Source organism: Triticum urartu, chromosome 6A, assembly GCF_056163025.1.
Source record: "Triticum urartu cultivar PI428250 chromosome 6A, HENAU_Tu73, whole genome shotgun sequence".
Taxonomy (NCBI): Eukaryota; Viridiplantae; Streptophyta; class Magnoliopsida; order Poales; family Poaceae; genus Triticum; species Triticum urartu.
The window spans coordinates 7,997,835-8,009,359 of record NC_141878.1 but is presented as its reverse complement, the minus strand read 5'-3'; the positions used below and the strand labels follow the sequence as shown (position 1 = coordinate 8,009,359).

At 44.5% G+C, this 11,525-nt stretch overlaps 1 protein-coding gene across 1 annotated transcript; it reads right to left on the bottom strand.

The window, feature by feature from the left end:
* Positions 1-1,673: 1,673 nt before the first annotated feature.
* On the bottom strand, positions 1,674-10,970 carry LOC125517004 (uncharacterized). Its single transcript, XM_048682242.2, has 4 exons — positions 9,825-10,970; positions 6,954-7,547; positions 6,156-6,725; positions 1,674-3,822 (listed from the first exon to the last, which is right to left on the bottom strand). Exons 1-4 carry the CDS (start codon positions 10,908-10,910, stop codon positions 1,831-1,833), a joined length of 4,242 nt encoding a protein of 1,413 aa, XP_048538199.2. The 5' UTR covers positions 10,911-10,970; the 3' UTR covers positions 1,674-1,830.
* Positions 10,971-11,525: the final 555 nt, after the last annotated feature.

Genomic DNA, 11,525 nt, shown 5'->3' with positions numbered 1-11,525 from the left:
ACGCGGTTGAAGATGAGGAAGATTAGAAAATATGCCATTCATACCGAGGCTTGGTATCATTATGCCGTTGGATCAATTTTTACCTTGGTTGTGATTATGATCGCATTTATTGTTGCATTGAAAGGTTTCACATAGTTTCAATGTATGGTTTAACTAGATGCCCTGGAGAGCTATATGTTGTTCAATGAGAACTATATATGTACTTTGTTTTTAATGTGATGATGAACTTCTATTAATTTGGTCACTTATCTATTCATGAGAGCTATATGTACTAAATTGATGATGTAGCTTTGAATGATGCATTTTATACATGGAGTGCATCTAGTTTTTGCTGTAAGCCTCTCTACTTTTTTGCACATGCTATGTGGGTGAAATGATGATACCATGCCGACTTTCAACCTTTTCAAAGTTCATTTGTAGTGCTTTTCAATTTCAGGGTCTTATAGCTCAAAATAATCAGTAAATGCATGAAAAATAACAAATGAAGTCAGAAAGGGTTAAAAATTGATGATGTGGTTTTGAATGGTGCATTTTGAACATAGAAAAAGTATGGAGTTCAAATAAATTCAAAAAAATTAAATCCCTTTGTAACAGACGAGTTTCTGTATGAAACCCTGATACTTCGAAAGAGATTGTGCATTTTGTATACGAAGTGCATCCAGTTTTTGCCGTAAGCCTCTCTACTTTCTTGCACATGCTATGCGGGTGAAATGATGATACCATGCCAACTTTCAACCTTTTCAGAGTTCATTTGTAATGCTTTTCAATTTCAGGGTCTTATAGCTCAAAATAATCTGCAAATGCATGAAAAATAACAAATGAAGTCAGAAAGGATTGAAAATTGATGATGTGGCTTTGAATAGTGCATTTTGAACACAGAAAAAGTATGGAGTTCAAATAAGTTCAAAAAAATAAAATCCCTTTGTAACAGACGAGTTTCCGTATGAAACCCTGATACTTCGAAAAAGATTATCCGTTTTGTACACGAAGTGCATCCAGTTTTTGTCGTAAGCCTTTCTACTTTCTTGCACATTCTACGTGGGTGAAATGATGATACCATGCCAACTTTCAGCCTTTTCAGAGTTCATTTGTAGTGCTTTTCAATTTCAGGGTCTTATAGCTCAAAATAATCAGTAAATGCATGAAAAATAACAAATGAAGTCAGAAAGGGTTGAAAACTGATGATGTGGCTTTGAATGGTGCATTTTGAACACAGAAAAAATATGGAGTTCAAATAAGTTCAAAAAAATGAAATCCCTTTATAACAGACGAGTTTCCGTATAAAACCCTGATACTTCGAAAAAGATTGTGCATTTTGTACACGAAATGCATCCAGTTTTGCCCATGTAATATCCCCTGTAAATTTCAGTTCGAAAGTAAAAAAAAAACAGGGATGACAGATGACACGCTCCTATTTGCAATCAATCGCCATGCGTGGTTTCGAGTGTTCCTTGCCAGAACGGATCAGAAGCAACGTAAGTACGTGTACGTGTGCATCTGTCTGGGAATCAATCCAGCAGCCTGCTTGCTTAGGAGGCTTGTGTGGTTGTGCGTACCTCGTCGGAAACTACTCGGTGGTTTGCGTCTTCGAGGTCGGGAGCTGTGCACTCGGTTATCTTCTGCTCACCAGATAAGTTTTAATACAGCAACAGTGACTATACTGTACATAAACACGCATATATACATCAATCATCTGAGTGACACAGATCCTAGCTACCAATTCTGCTGACAATTCGAACATAGAAATGAACACAAGTGCATACAGCTTGTACATATATCTCAGCACTGAATTCAGAGCACACTTGCAGTCTTCACTGTTCGGTTCAGGAGTCAGGACTTCACCAGCTTCAAGGCAGGTTTGTTCAAATGCTTGGAGAGCTGATGCTGCAAGCCTTGCTTGAGTTGGTCGCCCAAGGAACCCTTGAGCCACACTTCCTTTAGATGCCGCAGATGCTCTAGCCCAGAAAGCCGCATAGACGACCCACTAGAGCAGTGCACCTTAAGCACCTTAACAGAGTGGGTCAACCATTTACCTGGCAAAAAGGTTACCTGTAACTTGGAGGTACAATCTATCTCGAGTTCCCGTAAGAGGAAGTGGTAGGCATCTCCCTTGGTTGCAAGCTGGAGCTCGCCTTCTTGAATCGGCTTGACACATAGACGACGTAAGGCTTTACCCCTTGGCAACTCATCAAGGACGTCTATGTCTTGTTGCTTGAATATGGTGATCTCAAGATCCAGCCTTTCGAGGTTGTCAAGCTGCTTCATCCAGCTGTCTGGCAATATGTGTGCATACCCGTACAACTTAAGACTCTTTAACTTCTTTGGCGGCGGGGAGATCGTGCCATCGAAACAACAGAATAAACCCTGTTCCTTATCCTTGTCGACTTCTACTGACAAGTACTCAAGATGGCTGTGACCTGAGATGGCCGAACACAACTCCTTCAAGTTTTCCCGGTTGATGCCGCACAACCCGAGCCTGCGTAATTGAGAAAGAGTCTTGAGCTCCATCACTATGGCCTTCCCGCCTACACCACTGACGTTGACAACGCCAAGAGTATGTAAGGCCCTCAATTTCCCGATTCCTGCAGGAACCTCGACACCGCGACTATTAAGTTGTCGTGTTGTACAACACAACCTGGAAAACCAGCTAGATACCAAAGTATGTGGCCTTCTCCTTGACGGTGTTGATGTGCAGACCGCAGCTGGTCCTGCTGGCTGGCTTGAGCTGGTGCCATCACCTTCTTCTGTTTGTGTTGGCGCTGCCGCTGCTGCTGGTTCTTGGCTTGAGCGGGTGCTAGCACCATCTTCTTCTGCTTGTGTCGATGTTCTGTCATCATCTAGTGTTGGTAGGCTGGTGACTCTACCACCTTCATTCCATGGTTGTTTACTTGTGCCGGCACGGATGTACTGTAGCTTTTGCAACTTGATGATGGCTTGTGGGAGTGCGGTTATGGAGGTGTGTCGGACATCCAGAGTTTGAAGCTGCCTCAGGCAAGACAATGATTTTGGCAAATGGGTAATCCCTCTGCGTCCTCGCAGGGAGAGGAACTTGAGACGAGGCAGTAGCTTCCCGATATCCTTAAGGTCATCATCTGTTACATTTGACGTGTCCTCCAGATCCAGCACCCGGACTAGTCTCATATTAATATTGGTAGATATGAAGAATGGCCTCCACTCCCCGAACACCGTCAAAGACCTTAGTGATGAGAAATCAATGCTCTCAAACACATTAATGTCTCTATCCCAGCTATTCCTTATGGTGAGGTGTTGTCCGACAACTTGCGAATTCAGACTGCAATGCCCCTCCAGAGAAAAGAAAAGATTATCTTCCATTGGTCGTGACATGATGTATTCGTGGAAGAAACCATTGACTTGGCACATGGACTTGCTTGATGGCTGCTGGATTATGCTCAAGTCAACAAGTTCAGAAAACAACCTTTCTCCATTCTCTTCCGCGGTACCACTAGATGTTTCTCTAGAATAACCCTCTGCAATCCACCGCCTCAGCAAACGGCGCCGCCTAATGTTGTGGTTTGTATGGAATATTGGCAGATAGAAGATGCATGGCTTGAGTGAATCTTTGCAATCTTCAAAGTAGGACTGCATCCAAGAAAATAGACCTCTTAAACAGTCAAATTCGACGTTGGTTTCCAACATTTCCATAAAGTTTTCATTTATATTCTTCATCCCAAATTTATTGCGACGATACAAGTAGTCGCTTATTGCAGCTACTACTTTGCGGAGTCCACCACACTTGGCCAAGATATGTTTTGAAAGTTCCATCTCCTCCGGATTCAATATATTGCAGTGGGGACCAAGTATCTACATTGATAAAAGAAATCTAACTATGAAATATATACAAATTCACTCCAAAATCAATGTTACATATAAACAAATAAAATTAGAAATTCAGATAAATTTATCACCAAATTATGGTTCAAGGCTTGGTTGTCAAATGGGCAATAGTTTGCTTATTAATTAGGTTTGAAGAAATATCCTTTATTTTCATGTGGTGCAATCAAACAAACTTCACTGCTAACAAAATCATGTAGGATCGGAATGAGCATGATAGTACAACCATGTGTTTTCCTATTCTTTTGTTGCTGTAATCCTATGGATCAAACATGCCCGAAATTGTGAAAACAGGCCTGTAGGTCGGCTTTAATATTGCAGTTTAGATGCGGTAGTCACAGTTCAAATGTAAACATACTAGACATAGGCCCACTGATTTGGTATCAGCTGGCCCATGGTTGGAGGCCACATGTCTAACTTTCTTCTCCAAGAACAAACGAACTTCTTAAGAGCCTGGGAGGGTGTCTCAAAACAAAAAGAGCCTGGGAGGGCTCATGTTCTGGACCACTGAGTGGTTTTGAACCCTAGGATCTATATCACGAAAATTAGAACCCCTAGGTTCTAAGAGTCAAGCTTGTGTGCGAGTTAAATAACCTCGCAAGCCTCACAAGGCTATGAAGTAGACAAACTTGGCACCACTATAACTCATATATTTTATGAATGGTGTGTTGACAAAGGGTGGAAATAAATATTTCATGACTTTAGTTGATGATTCTAGTAGATATCGTTATGTGTATAAAGTCTAAAGTTGATGCTCTACACTACTTTAAAATCTATAAGGCAGAAATTAAAAAATCAACTTGACAGATAAACTAAAAGATTTTGGTTCGATCATGGTGGAGAGTACGTTTTGAATGAGCTCAATTTATTATGTGTGAAACATTGTATAATCCATGAGAGGTTAGCTCCCTATTCACCCTAGTCAAATTGGATTACTCAAAGGAAAAAAAACATACTCTAATTGATTTGTTTAACACATTGTTAGATACTTCCAAGACAATGATGGGGAGATGACATTGCCATCTCATCATATCCTTACCAAGTTCCGATGAAAGATAAAGATATTAATCACTATGAAAAGTAGGAGAAGAGAGGACTAATAGTCACTCATTGTGGACTTGGGGTTGTTTTGAGAAAGTCAACTTGTCAATTCCCAATAAACTTAAGCTTGAACCAAAAATCATGCATTATGTTTTTCTAGGCTATTTTTGAAAACATTGTTGGATAATGATTTATAGTAGTGAAATTTGACATACTTGACCTGAAGGTCGGTACCATTATAGAGTCTAAGGAGGCTACGGATTTTAAGGATATTTTTCCTCTGGAAGATATCCCTAGCATTTGTTAGCACATGAATATAATGTAACTCTTGAATATTCCATTTCGACGGAATATTATGAATGAACCCATGACAAAAATGCTGAGAATGGAGATAACGAAGCTCCTAAAAGGGGCAAAAGATGGATGACTACAATGTCCGTTGATGATGATTTCATTGTGTACCTTGTGGTTGATAGTCCGAGTTCCATTTCTTTCATCTCGAGATGGTGGCTGCTAGAAGGATGATATCCCTAGTATATCATGCATTGTGTTCTGTGAACAATCCTGGCTCACATCCATGCAGTGTGTGCTTTGTATTATCCAGATGGATAATCAATTGTGATTAATTTTTCTCGAGTCACATTAATGGCGCTTCCGATTTACTCTGGTGTTGTGTTATCACGGACTCGATTGTGGGTTTATGCAAGAACTTACCCGACCAGCTATATAAGGCAACCCATCTATCTCCTCGTGCATGTACCACAACAATCATTTTACTCTTTCTATGCCGCTCTCGACTACCCAACCTAACAACCACGTGCATGGTCGCACAGGAGAGGAGGCCTACTCAACCTTGCCTCTTATGAACCTGCACTAGGTGATGGGCGATAATGTTTTTTGGGAGTATCTTGGTGTGATTGCTCGCATATGGTCAACTACTATCCTTATGATGGCGTTGACTACTTCGACTACATTGTTTTCATCTCTATGGCTGCGGACACCACCACTATTGTGGTCGTGTGCTTGTTGCTCATGCAAATTTCATAGCTGTGCTAGTTCAGTGTGTTATTTGTGCTTGTGTGTCTAGTCATTTGGGGTTAATATTGCTAGTGATATTGTCAGGATTTTAATCTAGATTAAATTATCTCAACACATTGCTAGTTATTTCAACATATACTGCATATATGTGTAAATAGTACTACAATATCTAGAATATTGTTTCAACCTAAAAATAGTATAACAGAGCTTGAGAGTAAACATACCTTTTTGAAGAGACAAAGGGCCTCATCAGGTTCTAGCCCTTTGATGTTGACCACCGATTCAAAATTATTACGTACACAATAACTTGCCACACCTACTTCATTTGTAATGACAACGGTAGTGCTTCTAGAACCACCATATAAGGAGGCGGCTTTTATCAAGTCCCATTCATCCTTTGACTGCAGGCCATCAATGACAACGAGGCACTCCTCTTCAGTTAATATCTTACGACACCTTTGAATTGGGTCCTGACCTTCTATGATGCTAATTGCTGCCGCTTCCTTGGCTTGAAGATCGTCAGAATAGAAATCTAGAAGTAGGCGCCAAGAAAATTCTGTCAAATTGAAGGGATGGGGCACATCGACCCAGCTATAATAGCTAAACATTTCTCCAATGTATTGTGAGTCTAAGTAACCAAGTATGCGGTTGTAGTACGTGTTTCTGACAAAAGCTGATTTCCCAATACCAGCAATCCCCCACACTGCAGCCACATGCCCATTTCTTTCTAGTGAAAGTTCCTCATCAACCCCAAATTTTTTAGTCCAGACACGTGCCTTTTTCTTTCTGCGACCCTACAATGTAGAAACATAGTTGTTAAAATGAAGAATTCAAATTTTCCTAGCAGTGTGTAGATTGCAACAAAAGAGTAAACATGGGGGATATTAGAACTGGTGTTAAGAGTATATCAAAGAAGAGATCGAGTAAACATGGAGAAGTGAGAAAGCAGGTTCGATATTTTCCTATAAATCTACTGTTTGGAACAACATAAAAATAGAGAAAGGATTGGTGAGTAAAGATACCTCGTCCTCCAGATATTCAGAGTTGATGGCTCGATCTTCTTCATCATCAACACAATGTTTGGCCACCCGTTCTTGATTTGTAATGACAACAATACAACCTTTAATAGGCTGCGATAAGAAGGTACCTTTGATCCAGTCCCAATCTTCTGTGGACTGCAGACCATCGATGACAACAAGGCAGTCCTTTTCATGTAGTGTCTTACAACAACCTTCAATTAAGTCCGAGTCGGCAGCTGCAACTTCGTTGGCTTGAGGACCCCCTGAATCATCCTGGTTGGCTGACACGACTTCCTTGGCTTGGAGACCATCTGAGTCATTATCATCTGAATCATCATCATCATCATCAGTATCATCAGAATCCACAGGTAAGCGTCGAGGAAAGTCCATCCGATTGAGCGGATTGGAAACATTGACCCATCTGTACGTTTCAAAGCTCAAATCTAAATATTGTTCCTGATAATTGTGTTTTATGCAGCGGTACAATTCTTTGACAATATTTAATTTTCTCTGAGTGTGACCATGCACGGAGATCACACCGCCTTGTCTTATCAGTCGTTTAAGTTCATCCCTATCACGGCGACGGCATGAGGAGACCTGCAAGTAAGAAACAAAGATGTAAAATTCCTGACTTTGTTACTTAATTCTAAGAATTCAGTTTATGGACTAGTCCAGGATTCAACCTCGTCCCCCTTTCGCGTCATGATCTTGTTGTGCAGTTATAGTCTTATACAAAAGGTGGTAGATGAAAGAAATTTTGCTCAATTGTAGAATTGTTGGGTTGACATTTTTTTACATTCTTATTACTAATCTGAAGCTTGGAGATATATTTTATCCAAGTGATTCCATATGTTTAAGTATGTTATTATAATACTAAAATGTGAATACAGCCTGCCTTGGCCTGATACAGAAACGCAGCTTCCCCCCGACTTGGCTCTCGCGACTGCATCGCCACCGGGCGACTGGCCGCGCCCCCGGCACCTCCTCCCTGAGCGGTCCCCCTTCCCTCCCTCCTTGCCGCCGTCGCTGGCGTCCGGCGTCGGGCCTGACCCGGGCGGCGCAGGCGGCGGCCCCTGGCCTTTCCCCTCTCGGGTCGCACTGACGCGGGGCGGTGCGGCGTCGCGGGCTGCTCCTAGGCGGCAACGGTACGTCATGGCAGCGTGGCTCTCCGGCGTGGTGGCGGGTGATCTACTAGACGGCAGCGCTGCCGTTGGCGGCGGGGCGGCGCCCGATCGGCCCAGATCTGGGCCCTCTGGGGCCCATCTAGGTTTGGGCGGGCCAGCGGCGGGGAGGGCCGTCAGAGTGGCTTCGGGGAGGCAGGGAGCGATGATGCGCGGGTGGTGGCTGGCGGCGCTGGTGCTGCCCTGCTGCAGCGTGGCTGGCGGGGCTTTACGGGCCCGATTTGGGCCTGGCCAGGCCAGGGGTGGCTTGGTATGCCCTGCTACTGCGTACGGACGACGATCGCGACGGTGCCAGAGACTCGGGCCTCCCGCATGACGGCGGTGGAGGTAGTTCCCTCCCGCGTGGCTATGGTGTTGCTGCTCCCGCCGCCTCGTGCATCTTTCTCCATCCTCTTGGTCTCGTGGTGGTAATCCCAGTGAGGCGGCGTGGGTGGCGTCAAGACCGCAGTGGCACATGCTGGTGGGCGACGAGGTGACTGGTTGGCTCTAGCCTGGTTGGGCGCTGGGGTTTGGAGTACGGGAGAAATCCCTTGGCGGCTCTTCCAGCTCCGATGCGGTGACACCTGCGGGTGCCACCATTCCTTCCTAGAGGGTGTCGGAGGTATCCATCCCCCACTCCCTTCCGCATGCCTGGGGAAACCCTAGGACATGTCCGGGCAGCAGCGCCGTCGGCGTTGCATTCCTTCTTGGAGGTGCTGCTTGGTACGCGGCGGATCGGAGCCTTGGTATGTGGTGGGTCGATTCCGGAGGGCGCAGCGGTGGCTAGTCATCCGTGCTTTGTCAAGCTGCCGTTATTGGCATTTCTTTATTCTTCTTTGTTCTTCCTTTTTTCTTCTGGTCTTGTTGTGCTTCTCGCCCGAGCATTGCTATGTGATCAGTGTTGGTTGCTTTGTAATACAAAGCGGGGGAAAACCCTTTTTCAGTAATATTAAAATGTATGTGGGTGTGCTCGCGCGCAGAGCAATAGCAACAACAGTTGGCACATGCGATTTTGTATATAGTCACACGAAATATGCTTTTGTTTTGCGAAGGTTGGATGGTTAGAAGGACAGTGGTATCCCCACCCCACCAGGGTTCAAGTCCTGGTGCTCGCATTATTCATGAGTTTATTTCAGGACTTCTGACGATGCGTTTTCAGTGGGAGGAGATGTTCCCGTCGACGACGAGGCGCCTACGGTGACTTCATAAATCTCAAGATGATATGTCGGCTCAGTCTTTCGGAGGTGCTCATAGGGGTAGGGTCTGCGTGTGTGTTCATACGGGTGAGTGTATGCGTGTATGTATGAGCGCTTGCGTCTGTACTGTGTTCAAAAAAAAAAGCTTTCGTTTTTTATGCTATTAGTCTGTTTCACATAAAATAGGAATGCTCCACAAATTTAAACATTGGACCATAGATATTTTTATGCAAAATATTAAACCATATAGGCAGATGTTTGGAGCTACGTACAATCACCAATGGATCTCAATGAACAAACAACGGGATGCTATATCAAAATGCATGAAAATTTGATCTATATATTGGCCAAGATAAACATTTAGATCAACGTCTCCCTGAGAAATGACAGAAGTATGAGATATGTTATTTAGAGACATAACTTGGTCTCCTTTTAGGGAATTTAATTATTTTTATGGGCTAGCCTAAAATAATAATTTCAAGAAAATAATTGATTTTGTTCTAGGTTTACAGGCTTACCGTCTTGAAAAATGCACAAATGGATTGACCGTGAGAGAAGTGTCTGAGCTGTGACACTTCATATGGCTCCCCAGTGCACATAAGTGCAACCCCTAAGTCATGGGCAGACATGACAATCCGACTGCCATTCTTAGAGTCAGGCAGGTACATTTTGATGGCATCCCACTCTACCAGAGTGGATACCTCTTCCAGGACGACGAGATACCTATTCCCTTCCATGATTTGCTCAGCCTTGATGAGATCGTCTTGAGTAACTGGTGCTGCTGCTTTCATCCTTGTCCGGAAGTCCTCCATTCCCACAGTTGCTTGGTGAGAGCTTGTGCATAACTGAATCAGCAGGCTCTTGAGGAACTCCTCCCGGTTAAAAGGATGCATCAGCTTTATCCAGACCCGGATCTTGAATTTTTCCATGATTTTTCTGTCACAATACGCCTTTCTGAATATGGAGGTGGCTCCAAGATCACCTGCTGTGCTTCCCCATACGGAGATGACCTCAAGGTCATTGCTTTCACGAGTGATGAGATCTTGGAGGTTGTGGATGTTGCGTGTCCTTCCAGCAGCCTCCCACACTTCCCATAGGAGAGGGAATGCTGTTGATGGTGATGGGTTGGCCGGGGCCGAGTGCTCCACCTGCACCGTGATGGTCTTGGCATGGGAGCCGGAGTCGCTGATGAGGTTGTAGCGTGTGTTCCTCTGGCTAACATCCTCCACCCTGGCCTTGAGCAGCTTTATCTCGGCGGCTGCCTCGTCGAGGTGCCGGTGCCGCTGCGGTACCACGCAGGACGGCACCATGCGCCACCACCACGTCGACTTGTTGTCCAGATGGACAACAAACTCGACGCAGTCCTCCACGTCAAAGGCCAGGTCACGGAGCTGCCTCACCCAAGTACGCACCACCTCATTCTTGGCGCGCTCCTTGTTGGCGACGTTGAGGAAGGACTGCATCATCTGGAACTCGGCGGTGATGAACACCAGGTCGTGATGCACCTTCTCCTTGAGCCTCGCCTCCTCCTCTATCGCCGACTTGACCCTGCTCAAGGTCCCCTCCACCGCCGTCTTGGTCAGCCCAAGCGCGAAGTCCGCCATTGTTTGTTTGTTCTCTCAGTGGAAGCTCTCTCTTTCTCTCTGCAGGTGGGATGTGTTGTATGGTTTCCGCTGGTGGGTGCAACTCAGCAGTGGGCATGGGTTTATGAAGCCGAAAGCACTCCAAGAAGGAAGGGAGCATAAATTCGTTGCGTGAGCCAAATCGAGTAGGTACCTTGACAGAGGTGGACATGCTTTGGTCCAGCTCAGAGGTAATGCTTGCTTTCGTGAAGAAGAATATGTCATCACATCTCACCACGCTTCCTTGGATGCTAAAACTCCTCCGCATGCATGATACGTTTCCATCCTTTTCTTGTCCTAGACAGCAAGCCACACAAAGCTGCTAGAGAGTCGGAGGATGGTGCTTTACCTGGAGCTTTCAAACACTGTTCCCGTTTCCATCTACTATGCGGAAATGGTGCTTTACTTTGAGCTTTCTAGAGAGGATGGTGCTTTACCTGAAGGTTTTAAACACTGTTCTGTTTGAAGTATAAACGTGTTAGCTCTAGGGATTAGGAGATATAGAGATTTTGGTTTAATAAACAAACAATGACTTGACTTGTACTCCAATCCTTTTCCCAGATTGTACTGCTATATATACGCTACACAAGGGTCAAA